The following is a 21,546-nucleotide window of genomic DNA, read 5'->3' on the forward strand; positions in this document are numbered from 1 at the left end:
CAGACACAAGTGTCCGCGACACCCGGGGGCGCGAGAGTTTTAGTTGCTCTGAATACAGGCCGTCCCCAACCCCCACCGGCTGGCCGTTCTAGCCCCCGGGTCTCGTTAGCCTAGTCTCTCTGGCTCGGGGGCGTCTCTATGGTCGCAGCCTCCAGAAAAGTGTGGGCGGCCCGGGTGATGCTGCTGAGCGTACTGTGACCCAAACAGGTCGGAGGAGGGCCTTGGGCCAGGCCTGGGCGGGCGGGTGGGGCGGGGCCTAGGCATTAGGTGGGCCGGAGCAAGACCCTGAGGGTGGTGACAGAACTGAAGCCAGAGGGCGGGGCGGTGGCTAGGGTGGAACCTGGGCCTGGGAATGCCTCTAGGCCCGTCTTGGGGGCAAGGATTCAACTGGAGGGGAGAGGCAAGGACAGGGGTGGAGCTTTCTTTGTGGGCAGGGCCAGAGGCCTAACTGGAGGGGGTGTGCAGTGAGAGGTGAGGAGGCTCGGGCGGGAAGGGGCGGGCCAGGCTTGGAGAAGGAAGGACTGGACTTACCTGGGGGCGGAGCCAAGTCGTGGTGGGTGCTGCTTGGGCCCCCGGACAGCATCTAGATCAAGGAATGGGGCAGGACCTCGCATAATGAGCAACGGCGGAAGGGCTCGGTCTGGGGGATGGGGCTTGTTCCAATAGTTGGCAGGGAAGCATGAAGCTCACGAGGAAGCCTGTTGCCCAAAGTGGGCAGGGATTCGGGCTCGGGGGCGGGGCCTCGCTTGGGGACTGGCCAATCCCAGGCTTTGGGCGGGGCTGGGTCGGAAGGAGAGGTCTGGCCTTGGTCTGGTCTGGGGGTGGAGCTAGGGCCTGGGGGCGGAGTCTGACTCAAATCGTATAGAGTGGGGAGGGCTAGGATCACCGTGGAGTTGGAGCCTGGGGGTGGAGCCTAGTCAGAAGAAGTAACCAATCTCAGGCCCGGGGGCGGGCCCCTGTTGGGGAGGGACGGGGGCGGAGTCTTTCGGGGGCGGGGCCTGGGAGCCTGGGGGCCGCGGCCTAAACATCTCTCTGCTCCGCAGGATGCGGGTACCAGGTGTGGGAGCTGCCTCCGTGGTTTCGCTGGCGTTGCTGTGGCTGCTGGGGCTCCCGTGGACCTGGAGCGCTGCGGCGGCTCTCGGCGTGTATGTGGGTGGCGGCGGCTGGCGCTACCTGCGCATCGTCTGCAAGACCGCGAGGCGGGACCTCTTGTGAGTGCGGAGGGGGCCAGGGGTCAGGGGTGGGCCTGCGCGCTGGGGGCGGGCGGAGGGTCCGGACTGCCGGGTGACTTGGAGGGCTTTGAGTGGCTGGGGCGTGACTCTGGGGACGGGGGGTTGGGGCTCTAGGGCTCTAGGGAGTTGCTGGGGCCAATCTAGGAGGCTTTCTGGAGGGAGGTTAGTAGGTTGCATGATGCTTGGGACTGTTGGAGCTGTTTGGGAGACCTCAGTGGTTTGGGCTGCAGGCTGTAGGGGACAGCTTGGGGGTCTTCGGGCAGGTGATGAAAGCTCCCGGGGAGTTGGGGCTGCTTGGGAAGCTGTGGGTGCTTGGGGGTCTTTAAGGTCTCTTCAGGGACTCTGGTTTGTCCCGGGGCTGCCAACCCTCTATTTAGGGGTTTCTGGAAAAAGGCTGCCAAAGGATTGGAGTCTGAAGGGCTTTTAGGGTCTCTGAAGGGTGTGTGTCCAAGCCATTTATAGGTGTCTGATAGGTCCTCGGGTGGTGCAAACGGTTTCTGATTGACTACCATGGTAAATTGTAAATTGGGAGCTCTGGTAGCATAGTGGCTAAGACACCTGACTGCTAACCAGAAGGCTGGCGGTTCAAACCCACCAGCCACTCCTCAGAAGTAAGATGGGGCAATCTATTTCCGTAGTGATACTGCCTCGGAAACCCAAGGAGGGGTCGCTATGAGTCAGGTCCAACTTGACGGCACGTAACAACAACAACAACATCACCACCATCGTAAAAGTTGGCGATTTAAACCCACCCAGCAGCACTGCAAAAGGCCTGGCTATTTGCTTCCATAAAGTTTACAGCCAAGAAAATGCTTTGGAGCAATCCTGCTCTGTAACACATGGGTCACCATGAGTCTTGACTTGGTAGCAATGGATTTTTCTTTTTGCATGGCCAGGGTACTCTTGGGGGCCAGTGTGGGACTTTGAGGGTCTCTGTATTCCAGGGCAATTTTGGTGTCTCCTCAGGCTGGTTCTTTGGTGTCATGTGCCAGGATCCTTGGAGAGTCTCTGTGATGTCTCAAAGGAGCTGTTAGGGTCCTTATGGGGGGCAGGAGCCTTGAGGGAAGCAGGCATTGCTGAGGATCCTCATTGTAGCAGATCTCATAACATCCCTGTGTGTGAGCACTCTCTCAGCATCATACGGGACACCCTTTCTTCATGGGAAGTAGGGACTGGGAGGTAGGAGCACTGAGCCCATTTTAAAGATGTGGTAACTGAGTCTCAGGGAAGGGATGGAGCATTGTGGAGCTGGGAGGAGTCCTGCTGCAGGTTGACCCATCTGAACTTTGTTGTTGTTGTTATGTGCCGTTGAGTCGGCCCCGACTCGTACCTTCTAGAACCTGCATTTTCTTCACCATGCCCATGGCCCCAGCCCTTTCCCCTCTTGTTTCCTCTACCCCTCCCCAGAGTCTTTCTGACATTGGAATCCAACCTTGCCCTTTGTTCACAACCCCCCATAACCCCCCATCTGCTGTAGGAGAAAGACTCAGCCTCTCAGAGTGGTGCTTGGGGCCCTGCTGGCTGGTCTCCTGTGCACTTCTCACTGCCCACCACCATACTTCCATCTGACACCAAGTCAACATTTAGTTTCAGGTGTAGGCTGTTTCTCTGCCCAGGACACACTGGTCCTTCTTCTGCCTGGTGACACCCACTCAAGGAGCCTCCCACAGCTCCTAGTTCCCTTACAATCTAGATCACACTCCCCACATGGCCCATGAGGCTCCTGACCACAACCCCAGACTCGTCTCTCTTCTCTCCATCACTTCTTCTTCCTCTTTGCTCACTCTTCCAGCTATTCATGCCTCCTCACACTGTTCATGAAACCTAGTGTGTCTCTGTTCCTACCTCAGGGCCTTTGCACTTGCCGTTCCCTCTGTCTGGACCACTCTTCCCTCTGCTCTTCATTTTCCTTGGCTTAAATGTCCTATCACCTCCAAAGAGCCCTCCCCTAACTCTTGTGTAGACCCTCCCCCTGTCACTCTTTGGCTAAATGGCTGACATGTTCCAAGAGCTCCCTCCATGCCAGTTGCCCTGCTAAGTGTTTTACACATGTGACCTAATTGAGCCAACCCAACAGACCCAGAGGGTGGTGTGTTCTAGGAGCACCAGAACGTGTCTAGATTCCTTAGGGATAAAAACCAGGATCAGCATAAAGCTGATTCTCATGAGGTGAAGGTCAGACGTACCTCTACCATCTACCTTCCTTTAACGTTTCTGACAGCAGCAACTCTCCACCGTGGCACACTCTACTTCTCTGCTGGGTTCAATACATTCCAGTGGCCACACAGAACTCACAGATAATACTTATGCTTAATGGGTTTATTAAGGAAGAAATAGGGTATAACTCAGGATCAGGAAGCATGGAGGCAAAGTCTGGGAGGTTCCCCTGAAGTGGAGAGCATGTCACTACCTTGTTCAGTGAAGGACAGCTCTCTCAGCCACTCAAGCAAGCAGGCTCTTCTTTCTGCCATGCACACACCTTCTCAGTCATGCATGCCTCCTTTAAGCAGCTCTCTTAGCTGCATTCCTGGCAGCAGTTTTCTGCTGTCACCACTAACTCTGCTGCAGTGTCCCTTCCAGAAGTGTTGCTGCTGGATCGGCTACAAGGCCTCTTCCAGGCCTCACAGTGCTTCAGCGTTACAGCCCTTGACCTGTGTTATGGCTCTTTTAGTAAGTTCCTCACTACTTCTCTCTCTGCTACTTTGCTCTTCTCACCTATCTTGTCTTTTGCCCTTTCATTTCTGAAACCTCTGTGGGGTTGGTCGTATGTATAAACTCTTTGTCAATTTCTAGGCATGTCTCTCCAAGCAAGACCACAAACGGACCAATCCACTTGGTGGATTATTATAGTCACTTCATTTGCCTAGTATGCTGACCAGTCTCTGCAAGGTGCATAATAGGGCAGGCTGCGGCCCAGTGCCAGACAAACCGTAACAGACCATCAAGTTGTTTACAGCTTGTCTTGGTTCTCTCATGCTGCTATAACAGAATTATGTTATAACAGAAACAGCACAGGTGGATGGCTTTAACAAACAAGAACTTAATTCTCTTACAGTTTAGTAGGCTAGAAATCCAAATTCAGAGTGCCAGCTCTAGGGGCTGGGTGAAGGCCCCTCGACCCTGGACTTCAACTCTGTCTTTTATTCCAGACCCACTGGAGCAAGCTAGAGGTTTCTGACTCATGCAGCTGCTGGCTGCTGAGGCCAATGAACCCAAGATCAGCAAGTAAAATGGCACAATCCCAAGATCGGCAGGCCACTGGTTCAAGTCCAGGAACTGGAGATAAAGACTCAGCCAAATGCAGGATCTGAATGTGCCAAAAAGCTGGAGACCTTTCTCAAAGCTTCTCCAGGTATACTGGAAGCAGGCCACACCCTGAAGGCAACTCCCCTTCCACTGATTATCACCTCACAGCAGATTCCACCAAGGGGGTGATTATGGTATCATCTTGGGGAATAACTACATCCAGCTGCCAAACCACTTAAAACCATGGCCCAGCCAAGTTAACACACAACCTTAACTACCACACAGCTTACCCAGGAAGTGTCAGTCAACCTGGACAAAAGTAACAACCCTCTTAGGTAGAAAATGAGGACAAAGGTTAACTCCTCAGGGCTTAAGAGAAAAGTCTCTCCTCTGGGATCCCAGAGGGTAGACTCGGCCTTCTGGGTCTCAAAAGCGTGGGGCTTTGGCCTTTGCAAAAAGGGTATGGTGGCAGGATCTTCTGACCTCCTCTGCCTTCACAAGGGTGTAGGAATATCTAGAAGAACAACAACCCGAGGCTGATTCCTACAAGAAGGAGGTCAGACATGCCTCCACCCTCCGACCTTTCTATCCTCACACCAACCATCCTTCCCTCCTCACTCATTACTTCTCTGCTGGGTTTGATAATTCATTGCAGTGGCCACACAGAACTCAGAGACAATACTCATGAATTTGTGTGTCATCCCTCCGTGGGAGTCATGCTAGTCTCTCTGCTGAGGAGGTCCCTCCGTGGGAGCCGTGCTAGTCTCTCTGCTGAGGAGGTCCCTCCGTGGGAGCCGTGCTAGTCTCTCTGCTGAGGAGGTCCAACACTGGGACCTCGGGTCCAAGGATGTGCTCCACTGCTGCTGCTGCTTTTGTCTTGCTGGCAGTGAGATCTCCCTTTTCTGCCTCTGGAGTGGCTTATTTTAAGCCTAGCAGGATGGCAAAACTGAGCAATCCCATTTTAGGGTTCTGTACATGTTATTTGTATAGTCCTGTTCTCACAAGACCACCACTTGTCTATCAGTTTGTCATACTGTGGTGGCTTGCATGTTGCCGTGAGGTAGGAGGCTATGCCACCGGTATTTCAGATCCCAGCAGGGTCACCCATGGTGGACAGGTTTCAGTGGAGCTGCCAGTCTGTCTTAGTCTCTAGACTAAGCCAACTTGATGGCACCTAACAACAACAACATTCTCACAAGAAGGACCTCTGGTAGTGCACTGCCTAAGACATTTGACTGCTAACCAGAAGATTGGCGGTTCAAACCCAGCAGCTATTCTGAGGAAGGAAGATGGGGCAATCTACTTCTGTAAAGATTTACCTCTTTGGAAACCCAATGGGGGTCGCTATGAGTCGGAATTGACTCAGTGGCAGTGGGTATGGGTATTCCCACAAGGGTGCCATGTACCTTATTTACATTATTAGCAAGATGTCCAATCCCCTGGATAGGCCACAAGTACCTCACATTTGCATAGTTCCATCTAGTCATTTTGTGGAGGTTACAAACAATGGCTAGAAGAGCCCTACGAAGTAATTTATTACACTGCAGCATCCTAAGTTTCAAAGAGTCAGATCTTCTTCACCAACTCAGTTCTAAGTTGGGGCTGCCATTCACGAGTGTCTGTTTGTGGGGGCCTGAGGAATAGGATTAGAGCCACTACCCAAAGATGAGAAGGCAGGGCTGCCATGCCAGGGCCCGGTGGGTGGGGCTTCCACTCACCTGGACTAGGAGAGTGAGGCTGCTCCAAGCCGAGGGAGCAGAGTTGCCATCCCAGTGGGCCTGGAAGTCAGAGCTGAGACACAGATGAGGCACCATGCAGAATGCAGAGAGCATGGCTAGCACCTAGAGTCTAGAGGGCAGGGCCATTGCCCAAAACCAAACCCACTGCCCTCGAGTTGGATCCAACTCATAGCAACCCCTCTTTGGTTTTCCGAGGAGGTATCGCTACATAAGTATATTGCCCAACCTTCCTTCCAAGGAGTGGCTGGTGGGTTTGAACCTCCAGCCTTCTGGTTAGCTATCAGATGCCTTAGGCACTAAAAAGCCCAGCAGAACAGTGTACCTTAGTTCCAGCCCTGAGAGCTAGTGTAAATAGTTCTGGGTTTTTTACTCGCTTGGTGCCTATTTTCCCTTCTTTCCCTCCAATTTCTCCCATCTGTGATGGAAATATCTACCTTGTGCCTGTTCTACAAGCACACTTTGGAAGCGGATAACTCATGTATCTAGATTCACAGATGAAGAGGAATTTTGCCTCAGGATATAATTTAGACTTGGAGTTAATTTAAGACTTTTGGGATGATGGGATGGGGTGAAAGTATTTTGCATGTGACGAGGATATGCATTGAATTTTATCCCCCAAAAAAAATATGTGTCAATGGCTGGGCCATGATTCTCAGTAGTTTGGCAGTTATATAATGATGTAATTATCATCCCCCATGTGTGATCTGATGTGAACAGCCAATCAGTTGTAAGGGATTAGAGTGGGATGCAATACCTTTACTCAGGTCCTAGCCCTGATCCAGGGAAGTTTCCCTGGGGTGTGGCCTGTATCACCTTTCTCTTACAAGAGATGGAAGAGAGTATAGTCAGAAGAGAGGGAGGGACCTACTACTATCAAGAAAGAAAAGCCAAAGACACTGATATATGGGCGGATAGAAGGGTGCACAGGCTGAACTGTTAGGTATGTCTATGCAGGGGGGAGTGTGCCCAAGACCATGTACAGGGTTGGCAGACAATGATTCTACAGGTGTATCTGTATGTTCTGTAAGAATTTCCAGGTATATAGTAGAGCTGACAAGACACAAGGTTGTGGTGGCTTCTTGGCCATAGCCAGCTACCCAGAGGGAGGGAGTAGTTGGACCTGTGGGCTCAGGACCATGGTCCCAGGGGACATCAAGCTTAATTGGCATAACATACTACACAAAAACAATGTTCCACATCCTACTTTGGTGAGTAGCAAATAGGATCTTAAAAGCTTGCAAGCGGCCATCTAGATGCAATGATGATGAGTCTCTTCTTATCCAGAGCAAAGAAGAATGAAGGAAAAAACAAAGACTTATGGAAACAATTAGTCCAAGCGACTGGTACACCATGCGAGCCTCAGCCTATAGAACTATGAGACCAGAAGAACTCGATGGTGCCTGGCTACCACTGTCAAGCACTGAGAAGGGGATCTGTGTAGGAGATCCTGGATACAGAGGGAGAACAATGTGGAACAAAACTTAAAATCATTAAAAAAAAAAATGCAACCAGGTTTGCTGATCTGATAGAGCCTGATGGAACCACTGAGACTATGGCTCCTAGCTGCCCTTCAGGTCTGGAATTGAACCCACCAAACAAAACACAGACATATGAGTTGACCATTTACATTAGGTAGATACACTCCTGGGAGAGATTCAATCATGGGAGAACAGAAGGGCTATGTATGTACAGGGAGACAGCTCGGGAGGCAGGAGTGCATGGGAGGGAAGGACACAGGGAAGAGGTGGCTATGTGGAGGAAGTGGGTGGGGGGCTGTTGCATTGTGGGAAATTGCAGTCAATGTCATGAGATAAAGTGTATGTGAGCTTCTGTATGGAAAGTGAATTTACTCTGTAAACTTTCATCCACATCACAATTAAAAAAAAAAAAACAAGTTCCATGAGGCACCAGATAGAAAAAAAAGAAAAGAAAAGACAGAAAGAAGAGCCAGGAGCAGAGCATATCCTTTGGACCCAGGGCCCCTGTTCTGAGAACCCCCTAGATCAGGGGGAGATTGAAGCCAAGACCATGGGGCTCTCCAAGGAATGCCAGGCCCACTGATGTTGAAGGGAGTCAAGGACCTTCCCCCAGAGCCGACAGAGAGAGCTAGCCTTCCTCCACAGCTGGTGCCCTGAGTTTGAGCCTCTGGCCTCCTACACTGTGAGAGAATACCATCACTTGTGGTTCTCTGTTAGAGCAGTACTTACTAGATAGCTAAGATGTGCAGAAAACCAGCCGCCGTTGTGAGGAAGCCCTATGCAGAGGCCCCAGTGACACCTGGAGATGCCTGCAGCCCTGGCTGACACCTTGACCATAGCCTCATATAAGGTGCTGAACCACAGCTCCCCAGCTGAATTGCCCTGACCCACAGAAACTGTGAAATAGTAAACTTTCTTTTTTTTTTTCCCCAGCCATTAATTTTCAGGGTAATTTGTTACACATCAGTGGCTAACTAATGCACCCGGCATGTCCTTCTCCATATGCCAGGTCCTGTTCTAAACCTCTCATGCTCCTGTGAGGAAGGGGCCAAAGCAACATAGTTGTCACTTGAGTTGACTCTGACTCACAGCAACCCCATGTGTGTCAAAGTAGAACTGTGCTCCCCAAGGTTTTCAATGGCTGATTTTTTGGAAGCAGATTGCCAGGCCTTTCTTCCAAGGTGCCTCTGGGTGGACTCGAACCTCCAGCCATTTGATTAGCAGCTGAGCATGCTAACTATCTGCCTCACCCAGGACAGAACACACTTATGCATTCTATTTGGTATATGGGTAAACTGAGGCACAGTTGAGTAAAGCCACTTGCCCAAAAACATAGAGCCAAGGAGGGGCAGGGCTCTGGAATCGGTGCACTTAAGTTCTGTGTCATACTGCGGGGGAGGTGCTGGGGGGCTGCCTTTAGACTCTGGACTCAGAAAATATTTACCCCATTCTCTTAGCTCATGCATTTACAGCGTGAAATCCAGTCACATTTGTCCCAGTAATTCGTCCTTGTCTCGGGGCTAGCGTGTGAAACAGGAGAGGGCCAAAGGAGTAGAAGGATAAGGAGAGGACCCGGAAGGGCCTGTCACCAGACAGTGGCCTCTTTGTCTCTAGAGTAGGGGTGGCTTGAGGCTGCTGCCAGGCCTGGCAGCCCTGTCATGTGGCCGGAATTGGGCCCCGGAGCCCTGCTGCCTGCCTAGCTGTGTGGGTGAACTCCTGTCGGATGCTTTTAGGGGGCCCCGGGGTGGGCACAGGTCAGGCTGTGTGGGGTGCTTTTGTAACTGCTCCGTCTTCCCCTTGGGTTTCTCCTGAGCGTGATCAGCTGGGTGCTCAGTTCCTATTTCTAGGCCGTGCCAACTGTGGACGGGGAGGCTCTTCATTATCTGTTGTTGTTGGATACCGTTGAGTCGATTTCAACTTGTGGCAGCCCCACGTGACACAGTCAAACTGTCCCATAAGATTTCATGAGATGTAATCATTATGGAAGCAGATCACCAGGTTTGCCTCTTGTAGGGCTGCTGAGTGGGTTCAGACTGCCCCCTTTCAGTAAGTAGTCAAGTGCTTTACTGTCGTACCACCAGGTTCCTTTCTTAGTTCTCTAGCACTGCTGTAACAGAAATACCACAAGTACAAGTGGACAACTTTAACAAACATTGATTCTCTCACAGTTCAGGAGGCTACGAGGCCGAACTCAGGGCATGGGCTCCAGGGGAAGGTCTCTGTCAGCTCTGGGGAGAGACCGGGGGCCCTTTGGCGTGTCTTCCCTGGTGCCTTGGCAGTCTCCACGTGGCATGTGTCTTCCCTGATCTGTGCTCCCTGGCTTCTGTGTCTGTGCCTTATCTGCTCCTTTTATGTCTCAAAGGTGATTGGTTTAAGACATACCCTTTGCTAATACGGCCTCATTAACATAACAAAGAAAACCCTATTCCCAAATGGGAATACATCCCAGGGCATAAGGGTTAGAATTCCATCACGTATTTTGGGGGGACACAGTTCAATCCATAACGGGGAGCCCTGCTTCCTGTGGCTTCTGCCTTCCTTCATGACCACCTCCTCAGGGTTTATTGAGCACCTGCTGTGTGCCAAGCACTGTGCTAACCTCACAGCCACCCTCCAAAGAAGGGTTCTAAGATCCCCATGTGCCAGATGAGGAGCTGGACACTCAAAGAGATTAATTAACACGTCCAAGGTCACACAGCCAGTCAGGAACAGAACAACTCAGAACCAAGGCCCCTCCGCAGGGCTGCTCTGCTCCCGCCCAAAGTGTTTGTTGAGCCTTCACCATGTTCCAGGTGGCAGGCCGAGTGCCTGGATGTACCATTCCTATAACACTAGCACCCCCTGGGGGCTCTTGAGGTGCTCTACGGAGTTCTTTCACGAGGAGCCCTTGAAGCAGGGCCCTTGGGCAGGGCTCAGGTATGTTGGCATCAGTGGTAATGGATGCTCTGTATTGGTGCCCATGGTCAGGAGCTCAGCTGCAGGAGCGAGAGGGTATGGCAGAGAACTTCGGCTCTTCCCCTTGCTGGCCCCGTGGGAGCCCCAGTTCCTTGAGGGCTCCTCCTTGGAGAAGTGTACATTGAGTACCTGCTGTATGAATCCAGGCCCTTGGCCTGCTGCCTGGAACATAGTGAGCTGTCCTGCAAGGAGCCTTTGGTTCTGGGTTGTTCTGTGCCCGACTTACTGTGTGACCTTGGATGTGTTCATTTGCCTCTCTGAGCCTCCCATTCCTCATCTGACAAATGGAGGTCTTAAAAACAACCAGTTGCCTTCAAGTTAATTCCAACTCCTGGTGACCTCATGTGTGTCAGAGTAGAACTGTGCTCCACAGGTTTTTAGTGGCCATTTTATTTTCAGGAGTAGATCACCAAGCCTTTCTTCCAACTTTCCTCTGGGTGAACTCCAAGTTCTAACCACGTGGTTAGCTGCTGAGTGTGTTAACTGTTTGTACCACCCAGAGACTCGAATGGGGCTCTTAGGGCCCTCCTTTGGAGAGTGGCTGTGAGATTAGCTCAGTGCTAGCATAGTAGATGCTCAGTAAATGCTGGGGATAATCATTTTTGCTACATTATGAGTTGAATGGGTGAGAAGCCTTGTCAGTTTGTCCTGGCCCTCTGTGGGAAGTCTCGTGACTCACGCTGGAACTTGCAGGGGAGCTTCTGTGGCTGAGATCCTGCCTTTCCCAGCACCTCAAGATATAGTCCTTGTGCGCAAGGCTGTTGGGATCTGATCAGGAAGATGGGTATGTGAAAAGCCAACGTTTTAAGGTTTTGGATTTTTACTTTTTTTTTTTTTTTTTTAAATATATTGCAAAAAGGGCAAGGAGGTGACATCCTCTGAGCTCCTGTAATTTCACAAGAGGAGGACAGAATCACTATCAGCAGCCCAAGTCTTATTCCTGTGAGGCCAGACATGCCGCCACCTCCGGCCTTTTACCAACTCTGTCACCAACTGTCCCTCCCACAGCACCACTACTTCTCTGCTAGATATGATAATTTGTTGCAGTGGCCAGACAGAACTCACAGGCAATACTCAGGATTATGGGATTTATTAGGGAAGTAACAAGTTACAATCCAGGTTCAGGAAGGTGCTCAGGATATAATTCTTCCATCAGGCCAGTCTCCCCTCTGCTATGCCCTCAGAGTTTGCCCTTGGCCTCGGCCTAGCCTCCACCCTGCTCAGGCAAGTGTTACAATGCTCTCTTAGCTCTGCCGATAGGTGCACCTAGGTGCATCCCGCTCCAGTCAGCAAGCCACCTGCCCAAGGACACACAGCTTTCTCGCTCTGTGGGCCAGGTAAGCCCGCCGCTCTGTCTTGTGCCTCTTGGTTCCACTGTGACCATCTCTCTCTCCCAAGGTGTTTCTCTACCATGCATCTCTCTACCACATGTCTCTGCCAAGGAGGTCCAGTGCAGGGATCTCAGGTCTAAGGATGCACTCTACTTCAGCTACCTCCAGCTCTTCTCTCTTGATGGCAATGAGATCCCCTCTCTGCCTCTAGGAAGGCTGATTCTAAGCCTGGCAGAGTGACAAAACTAACCAATCCCAACATCAGAGTTCTACACACCTTATTTGTATGGTCCCACCCAGTAATCCAATGGGAGTTACAAAGACTATGGCTAGAAAAGCCATATCAAGAAATTCACTACACCACCATATATGCATATATATATAACACATAGTGCAAAATTTAAAAGTTGTAGAGGGATCTGAAGGAAAAGTTGCCCTCTCTCTGCTGCCCCAGCCACACAGTTCCCCTCCTCAGAGATGTTTCATGTCTGCTTTCCAAGACATATTTCAAACGTATGTGTGGATCTATTCATTTCTTTCTGTGCCCACAGATGGTCACACATTCTCCATCATATCCTCTCCTGACTTTTTCTTCATCCCACTTTAACTTTAGTTGTTTTTTTTTTTTTATTTATCAGTCATACAAGCATTGTAATGAAAGTCTCAAGCCTTCTATGCTTGTTACCTAAAGAATTAGCACCTCTTTCTGAATCGTTTTTTTTTAATTTGTGGTCTGATCTGTTCATCTCCTTCCTTGGAAAATAAGGTTGTGGTATCCTTTCACCCATTGGTCCTTAACCTGTGCATTGCATGTGTGTGTGTGTGCACACATGCACACATACACATTTTTCCATCTCTTCTTCCTCCCAACATTATCATGTCATAATCTGGATTAGGTCAGTAATCAGCATTTATACTGTTTTGACTATAACAGTATTCACAGCTGAGCCATCTAGTATGCTATTGGCTATGTTTCATTTCTGGAGCAATTGTATGTTTTCTCTCTTATTACTGATTGCCTTTGTATTTGTTCATTTTCAATGTGTTTATCTCTATATCAAGCCCAAGTTCCTCAATAATTGTCTCTTTCTTTTCTCACGATGTGCAAACCATCTTTTCATCTTTCTGTAGAAAATCTGGCAAATCTGCTACAAAAGATCTCTTTAAAATGTTAAAAAGCAAAAATTTTACTTCGAGGACCAAGGTGCACCTGACCCATAGTCTTTTCAGTCACCTCACATGCATGTAAAAGCTGGGAAATGGATAAGGAAGATTGAAGAAGAATGATGTGTTTGAGTTATGGTGTTGGTGAAGAATATTGAATATACCATAAACTACCAGAAAAATGAACAAATCTGCCCTGGAAGAAGTACAGCCAGAACACTCCTTAATAACGAGGACGGTGAGACTTTGTCTCATGTACTTTAGACATGTAATCAGGAGGGACCAATCCCTGGAGAAGGGCTTCATGCTCAGTAAAGTGGAGGATCAGCAAAAAAGGGAAAAAAAAACCTCAGTGAGATGGATTGACACAGGGACTAAAAACGGGCCCACACATGGCCAATTTGTGAGGACAGCACAGGACCAGCAGTGTTTCAGTCTGCCGCTGAGTTGGCACCAACACAACAGCACCTGATGACATTTCCTTTGTTCTTGGAACTCTTTTTATTGGGTGCCTGGAACAGTGTCTGGCTTCATTTGCAGCAGAAGGAATTTGGGTGTCGACTGCTGGTTTAGTTCTCTCAGTTTCTTATCTCTCCAATTTTCCATCTCTGTATTTTTGGGGTTTTTTGTAGGATAATTCTTCATATGTTATCTTCTAACTCTGTAATTAATATTTTCACATTTGCCCTGTTTTGTATGTTTTTATAATGATCTCAAATCCCATACTATATGCTACTATTATGCTTTCAAAATATATATGTATAAGCCTTCATGATATGACCATAGAAATAGAAATATGTCTACCTTTGTGAGGCTCTCTAACATTAACTATACATCATTGGAGATCTGTAAGTCATAAGAAAGTGACTTACAAAATTTTTGACCTTAGACATAGAAACATAGAAGTATATGAAGAAGGGGGTAAACAACCTCTAAGTGAAGTTGATTTTACATGGTAAACACAACATAACATCCTCACATTTTAATTTTCCAGAGGCTTTTGTTTGCATTCCCTGAATACAGATAGCTGCCGTTGGGCCAGCTTCAACTCATGGCCACCTTATTCACAGCAGAATAAGACACTGCCCCGTCGTGTGTCACCCTCAGGTCACTGGCATGCTGACGTTCATCACTGCAGGTGTTTTGCCAGTCCGTCTCACTGAGGCTCTCCTTTGCCCCCCCGGCCCTCTATTTGACCTAACATGAAGTCCTCCTCCAGTGATTCATCCCTTCTGATGATGTGTCTAAAGCAAGCCAGGTGGGCGGCGTTCGGTTATAATCCATAAGGTTTTCATTGGCTGATTTTCAGAAGTAGATCTCCAGTCTTTTCTTCCTAGTTGTCTTAGCCTGGAAGCTCCACTGAAACCTGTCTACCATATATTTGAAATACTAGTGGCATGGCTTTCAGCATCACAGCAAATCACCATAGTACGACAAATTGACCAATGGTAGCATTCCCTGAAAGTTCCTTTTTCATAGCATTCTATTCTTGTTTCATGCATATTGTCTTTGTTATCTAGTGCTGCTGTCAGAAATACTACAAGTGATGGCTTTAACAAACAGAAATTTATTCTCTCACAGTTTAGGAGGCTAGAAGTACAAACTCAGGGCACCAGCTCTATGGAAGGGCTCTGTCAGCTCTGGGGAGAAGGTCCTTGTCTCCTTTAACATCTGTGGGTGGGCCCAGCATTCCTTAGAGATCTCAACATGTCTTAGCATCAGTCTTCCCCTGGGTCTAGGAGGTTCTCAGCATAGGGACCCAAGGTACAAAAGACATGCTTCAGTCCTGTCTTTTCTTTCTTTGTGGTAGTGGGTCCCTCCTTGTCTGCTTACTTCTCCTTTTATCGCTTATGAGATAAAACATGATACAGGCCACACCCCAAGGAAACTCCCGTTAACAGGGCTGTGACCCGATTAAGGGTGTTGTATCCCACCCTAATCCCCTTACAACTGATTGGCAGATCACATCATGGGGATGATTACATCACTACATAACTGCCAAATTATATCATCACATAACTGCCAAACCACTGAGAATCATGGCCTAGTCAAGTTGACATATATTTTGGGGGACACAATTCAATCCATGACAAATGTAATATGCCTGTTTATATCTCCAAGAATATCAATGACTTTGTTATTGTTTTTCTCCTTGCACAATCCCTGTTTCCTCAAAGATTTCCCACTCTGTTTATTTTAGTCTCCATATCCCTGTTAGAGGAAATCCTCAGGGATTTTCCTAGTTTGTAAATCCAATTAGAAGCTTTTAGCACATGTGTGGGGTGGGGAGATCTTGTCAGCTGTGAGTTTCATGTTGGGATCACCTGGACCAGGAATTTTTGTTTTGGAAACCCCCACTGGCAATATCTTTAGATGTTTCCTCTTGGGCTGGCAAAGGCACTTCCAGTTTCCCATTTAGAAGGGGCAGACCAGCAGCCTCCAGGAGTCCATGGAGGAAATGGGCTGGGCACAACATCTGGAGGTAAGCAATTACTTAACACTCATCTTCAGGGAGGTGCCCAACCCCAACATCCTCTAGAGAATGGACCTCCAGTCTTTGGCTGGGGTGATGGGGGGGAGGGGAATCCCTCACTTCTCTTTCCCCTCTGCAGCCCCAAACTGAAAAACCAAGCCTATTGCTGTGGAGTCAATCCCGACCCATAGTGACCCCATGTGTTACGAGGTAGAACTACTTCATAAGGTTTTCTTGGCTATGGTCTTTACAGAAGCAGATTACCAGGCCTTTCTTCTGCAGCACCTGGGTAGGTTGGCATTTTAGATCAGTTGTCAAATGCAAACCCTTTGAAAACCCTATGACCTGGCTTTCTTCTGCCTCCTGTGTCTCTGCTTCTCATCTGGCTGTTCTCCAGTTTCCAAAAGTGTGTTGTTTTTGTCTCCATCACTTTCCCTGTCCCTGTGAGTTCATGCTTCTTAAAAAATCCCTTTACTAGCTATTTTGGGGGACTCAGGGAGATGAAAGAAAGGGAAGCTCTCAATGAGACAAATTGAGACAATAGCCCCAACGACAGATTCAAACGCACCAGTGATCATGAAGATGGTGCGGGACAGGACAGCATTTCATTCTGTTATATGTGAGGTTGCCCTGAGTTGGAGTCAACTCAGCGGAAGCTTGCAATGACAACAGTGTAGTGATTGAAAAGGCACGGGAGGGAGGCCTGTGAGCTGAGATGTGCAGGTGAGAAAGAAAACCTCAGGGGAAGGGCGATCTGGGGCACAGTGTTCCAGGCAGTGGGAACTGTACATGCAAAGCCCCTGAGGCAGGAACCAGCTCTTGAGGAGTAGGAAAGGAGATGCAGGAGGCTGGAGAGGAGCACATAGAGGGGTGGAGCGCAGTGAGGTGAGAGATGGGCATAGGGCCTTGTGGGCCGTAAGGACAGTATCTGTTTTAAAAAAATACAATGGGGAAACTTTAAAGAGTTTAACTTTATCTTTTTAACACTTTATTATGACAAATTTCAAACATACTGTATTGGGGTCCTTTGGTAGTTAAGGTTATGTGTTACCTTAACCTGGTTTTGAGTGGCTGGGCAGCTGGATGTAGTTATTCCCCATGATGAGACTGGTAATCAACTCCATGGTGGAATCTAATGGAGCAGCTGATAGCTGCCTTAGGGATGTGGTCTGCTCCTAGTGTATAAGGAGAAATTTATGAGCTTCTGGCACATTGGAATGGCCGAGTCTTCATCTCAGTGGCCTGCCATGTTGTCTGCCAGTCTTGAGACTGTTAATGGAATGGAATTAGTGCCTTGCCATATGATTTGGTAATTTTGGGACTGTGCCATTTTACTTGTCGACTTTGGGTTTGTCAGCCTCAGCAGCCAGCAGCTGTCTGAGTTAAGCCACTAGCTTCAGTGGGCCAGAAGCATGAGGCAGAACTAAAGCCCAAAGTTGAGGGGCTTTCACCCAGCAGCTAGAGTTGGCACTTTGAACTTGGAGTTTTAGCCTCGTAATCTGTAAAAGAAAAAATCCTTGTTTGTTAAAGCCACCCATTTGTGGTATTTCTGTTACAGCTGCACTAGAGAACCAAAACAGGTCCCTAAAACCACCCTCAAGTTTGATGATGCATTAGGACTTGCAGAATTCAGCAAAGCCATTATGCTCATGGTTACAGTTTATTACAGAAAGAATACAGACTAAAATTAACAAGAGGAATAGCTTCCTGGGGCTGGGTCCAGGAGAGACCAGCATGAGCATTCAGGTGTCCTCTTGCCATAGGAAGTGCTCCAGCATTGATGTGTGACAACACACATGGGGTATTGCCCACCAGGAAGGCTCACCTGAGCCCTGGTGTCCAAGGTTTTTACTGGGAGTTGGTTACCTGTGTCTGGCTGACCTCAGTCTCCAGCCCCTCCGGAGGCTGAGTTGATACCCCTTGGCTCAAGGCCCCCACCATGAATCCCATTGTTGGCATAGACTGTGGGGTGGCCCATGGCCCCATGTAAAGAAACATACCTTTATCAAGGAGGATGTTCCAAGGATTCAGAGGTCACCTTCCAGGAGTCCATTAAAGGCCAGACCTTTCCATTCAAGTGTGCAGGGTTTGGACAACCCAGGCCTGCTGAGTTCACACTTTACTGCACGCATAAGTGGAGAGAATTATATCATAAGCACGTGTGCCCTTGCCCCCGCTTCCATGATGGTCAGCTCTGACCACCCTTGTTTCATTGCCGTCCCTGCCCCCAACTCCTTCCCTCCACCATGAGTCCCAGCAGCACACAGTTTCATCTGCAGATATTTTGGGTTGAATCTCTGGAAGATGAGGATACCCTTTTGTAACACAACCACAATAGAATCTTCACAGATTGTGTTTAAGCAGCTTTATTGTTGCTGTTGAGTCAGTTCCGACTCATGGAAGCCCATGTGTGTCAGGACAGAACTGCTTCATTGGATTTCCAAGGCTGTGGCCTTTTGGAAGCAGATCACCAGGCCTGTCTTCTAAGGCACCACTAGGTGGGTTTGAACCACCAGCCTTTTGGCCAGTAGTCAAGTGCTTAACCCCCCAGGAACTCATTAAGCAGCTTTTTCTTTCTTTTTTTTTTTAATTTTTATTGTGATTTGGGTAAAAGTTTACAGAGCAAATTCATTTTCCATTCAACAGTTCATACACATTTTATTTCATGACATTGACTGCCATTCCCACAGTGTAACAGCTCTCTTCCCAACTCCTTCTGTGATTACCTTTTTCCTGTGTCCTTCTTTCCTATGCATCCCTGCCCTCTGAGCTCTCTCTCTGCAAATACTGCCCTTTCAATCACCTGTGATTGATTGTTCTAAAGAGTGTATCTACCTGGTGTAAATGTTCACCCTATATTAAGCAGCTTTCTTGATATATAATTTACATACAATAAAACGTGCCTGTTCAAAATATATAGTTGGAGTTTTGATAGAGGTGCACAGCCGAGTAACCACCACAATCAGGGTGTCACACACTTCCACCTCTCCAGCAGTTTCCTTGGTCCCCAGTGTTCCTCCCACTCGTCTGATTTGTCACACTGCAGAATAACTTTGCTTTTTCTAGAACTGCATGTAAGTGGATTCTTCAAGAACTTCATGGAAGCAGAAGCTTCCAGGACTTCGTGTAAATGGAATCGTACCGTACTGTATGTACCCTTTCTCCGGCTGCTTCTGCATCAGGCAGACTTTTCGAGATTCTTCTTAGGGGAAGGTGTCTTAGTCTCCTAAGTGTTGCTGTCACAGAAATATCACAAGTAGGTGGCTTTAAAGCACAGAAATGTACCTTCTCATCGTTCAGCTACACTGGATTTACAGCGTAGCTCTAGGGGATGGTCTTTCCTCGTCCATTTCAGCTCCTAATAGCTGGCAGTTCTCCAGGTTCTTGGGCTTGTGGATTGATCTGCCTCTGTGCTCTTCAGACAGCATCTATGTGTCCCTGCCCAGCCCACGTCTGCTTGTATGTGTCTATACCTTTACCTGTGGCCGTAGGGTTGATTCCACTTTGTGGTGACCCCATGTGATACAGAGGAGAACTGCTCCGTGGGGTTTTGTTGGCTGTGATCTTTACGGAAGCAGATCACCAGGCCTTTCTTCCATCGTGCCACTGGGTGGGTTCTCATTGCCAAACTTTAGGTTAGTTGTTGTTGTTGTTGTTGTTATGTGCCGTCGAGTCAACCCCGACTCATAGCGACCCCTCCTTGGGCTTCCGAGGCAGTATCACTACGGAAGTAGGATTGCCCAACCTTCCTTCCGAGGTTAGTAGCTGATCACAAACCTCTTGTGGCATCCAGGGAATATTGCAGATCTTTTTATATCAGTCGGAAGTGATTAGGTTTAGGACCCAGCCACAATGATATGGCCTCATGAACATAACAAAGACAGCCTTGTTCCCCAGTGAGATGATGTTCCCAAGTATAGGGCTCAGGACTCCAATACATATTTTAGAGGGAAGAACACAATTCAGTCCTTAACAAAAGCTTTAGTCAGGGTCTAGACTGATATACTCTAATTTGCATTTTAGACAGTTTGCCTTTTAAGGAGAAAACATTCTGATTTAGCAACACTTGCTAACAAGGAGCCTGTAAGCCACCCCAAGAGCAACAGGACAGGCATCCAGAGGGCACTGGTGGTGGTTCACTGGCCCAGGACTCCTCTGCCACATTCTCTGGTACAACCTCTGTCCCCATGCCAGGCCCATCCATGGAAGAGCTTTGCCCCACGATCCAGGCTGTGGGGTACAGACCTGGCCCTGGAGCCCCAGAAGCCTTTCCCTCCCTCCCAGACAGTCCCGTGGGCATCCTTGTGGCAGATCCCCTGACATCCTGGGGGGATGGGGCCTTGTTTGTCTCCACTGCTATCTCCCCAGTGCCCAGAATAAACCAGACACAAGTTCCCTCCCACTTGGGGCAGGGAGAGAAATAGGCCAAGGACAAAAATGGAAAAAAAAAACAAACCACAAACCCCATTGCTGTCAAGTCAATTCCAACTTATGTTAACACCATATGTTATAGAGTAGAACTGCCCTTAGAGTTTCCTTGGCTTTATTTAATCTTTACAGAAGCCTTTCTTTCACAGGACCACTGGGTGGGTTTGAACTACCAACCTTTAGGTTAAAGCTGAATGCAAGCAACTTGTGACATATATGATGGTGCTTGAAGGTAGTGTGTGGCAAGGAGGAAAAAATGAAGCAGGGACAAGGAAGGGAATGGAGGTGGTGGATGGAGTAACAGGAAGGGATCCATGGGTGGCCCCCTAAGAGGGGACATTTGAGCCAAGACGTGATAGAGTAGTTTGGGAGTGTGGAAGAAGAACATTGCAGGCAGAAGGAACAGCCTGTGCAAAGGCCCTGAGGCAGGTCCATGCCAGATGTGTTCAGGAAACAGTGAGGAGTGAATGAGTGTGGGGAGATGGAGGAGGAGGAAGGTAGGTGAAGAAGGGGAGGAGAGAAGATGGGGGGGAAGTAGAGGGCAAGTGGAGACAGAAGTAGGAGGAGGAAGGGAGGAGGGGAAGGGCCGGGGTGGGTGGAAAGGGAGATGAAAGGGGAGGGATGGGGGATAGGGAGGGAGAAATGAAAGGGGAGATGGAGGAGCAGGGGGAGGTGAAAGGGAGGGAGAAAAGGGGGGAGGGCAGGGGAAGAGAGCAGAGGGGGACTTGGAGGGAGAGGTGCAGGGGGCACAGAGCCCAGGCGATGTAGGGCCGGGGCTTGTATAAGTTCTTTGTGCACCCTCCCCCACGCCAAGCCCTGCCTCTTCCTCTTCACTGTCATTGCTGTTAGAGTCTTAGATTTATTCAACCCTTGGCCTGCCTTCCCTTAAGGGCACATCTGTCTCTGTCCCCACTGGGGTCATGCCCATTGCAGGCTACACAAAGCAGGTACTCAGTGTTTGGGGATGAATGAAGGGGACTGGACCCTCTGCTCTGGTAGCCAGGGAGGGGAGGCCGAGTCCCAGATTCGGGGACCAGATGCAGTTACCCAGTCACCATGTGCTGCACACTTACTATGCGTCAGCTCCTCAGCAGATGTGACAGTGTCACTTCCCCTGGGGACTCACGACCCGTGGGAGGAATGGACTCGTGACTGATTGCCAGTGCAGCAAAGAGGGGGTGGGCAGAGTTAAGACCAGGCCCTGAAGCAGGGCAAGGCAAGCTACTGTGATGAACACCCCCACATTGCAAAGGCCGAGCCCAACTCAGGGTTTCCTTTCAGAGCCCAGATCTCAGGAGGAGTCTGGGGGACCACTCTTTCCCCAAGCTCTTACAATGAGAAAATCCTGGATTTGGGGGTGACAACAGCATTTTTTTTTTTTAATTGTGATTTGGGTGAAAATTTACAGAGCAAATTCACTTTCTGTACAGCAGTTCACATACACTTTGTCTCATGACATTGACCACAATTTACCACAATGCAACAGCTCCCCTCCCACTT

General features: G+C 49.0%; 1 protein-coding gene across 1 annotated transcript in view; it reads left to right on the forward strand.

Moving 5' to 3' along the window:
• The first annotated feature begins 1,044 nt into the window (after positions 1-1,044).
• SLC27A1 (solute carrier family 27 member 1) overlaps positions 1,045-21,546 on the forward strand; it is a 38,490-nt gene continuing 17,988 nt past the window's right edge. The window contains exon 1 of the mRNA XM_007945338.1: positions 1,045-1,211. Within this exon, the coding sequence (XP_007943529.1) occupies positions 1,045-1,211 (167 nt within the window). The remainder of the gene's footprint in view (positions 1,212-21,546) is intronic.

The sequence above is a fragment of the Orycteropus afer genome, unplaced genomic scaffold (genome assembly GCF_000298275.1).
Source record: "Orycteropus afer afer isolate SDZICR_OR568_19922 unplaced genomic scaffold, OryAfe1.0 scaffold00136, whole genome shotgun sequence".
In the NCBI taxonomy this organism is placed as follows: Eukaryota; Metazoa; Chordata; class Mammalia; order Tubulidentata; family Orycteropodidae; genus Orycteropus; species Orycteropus afer.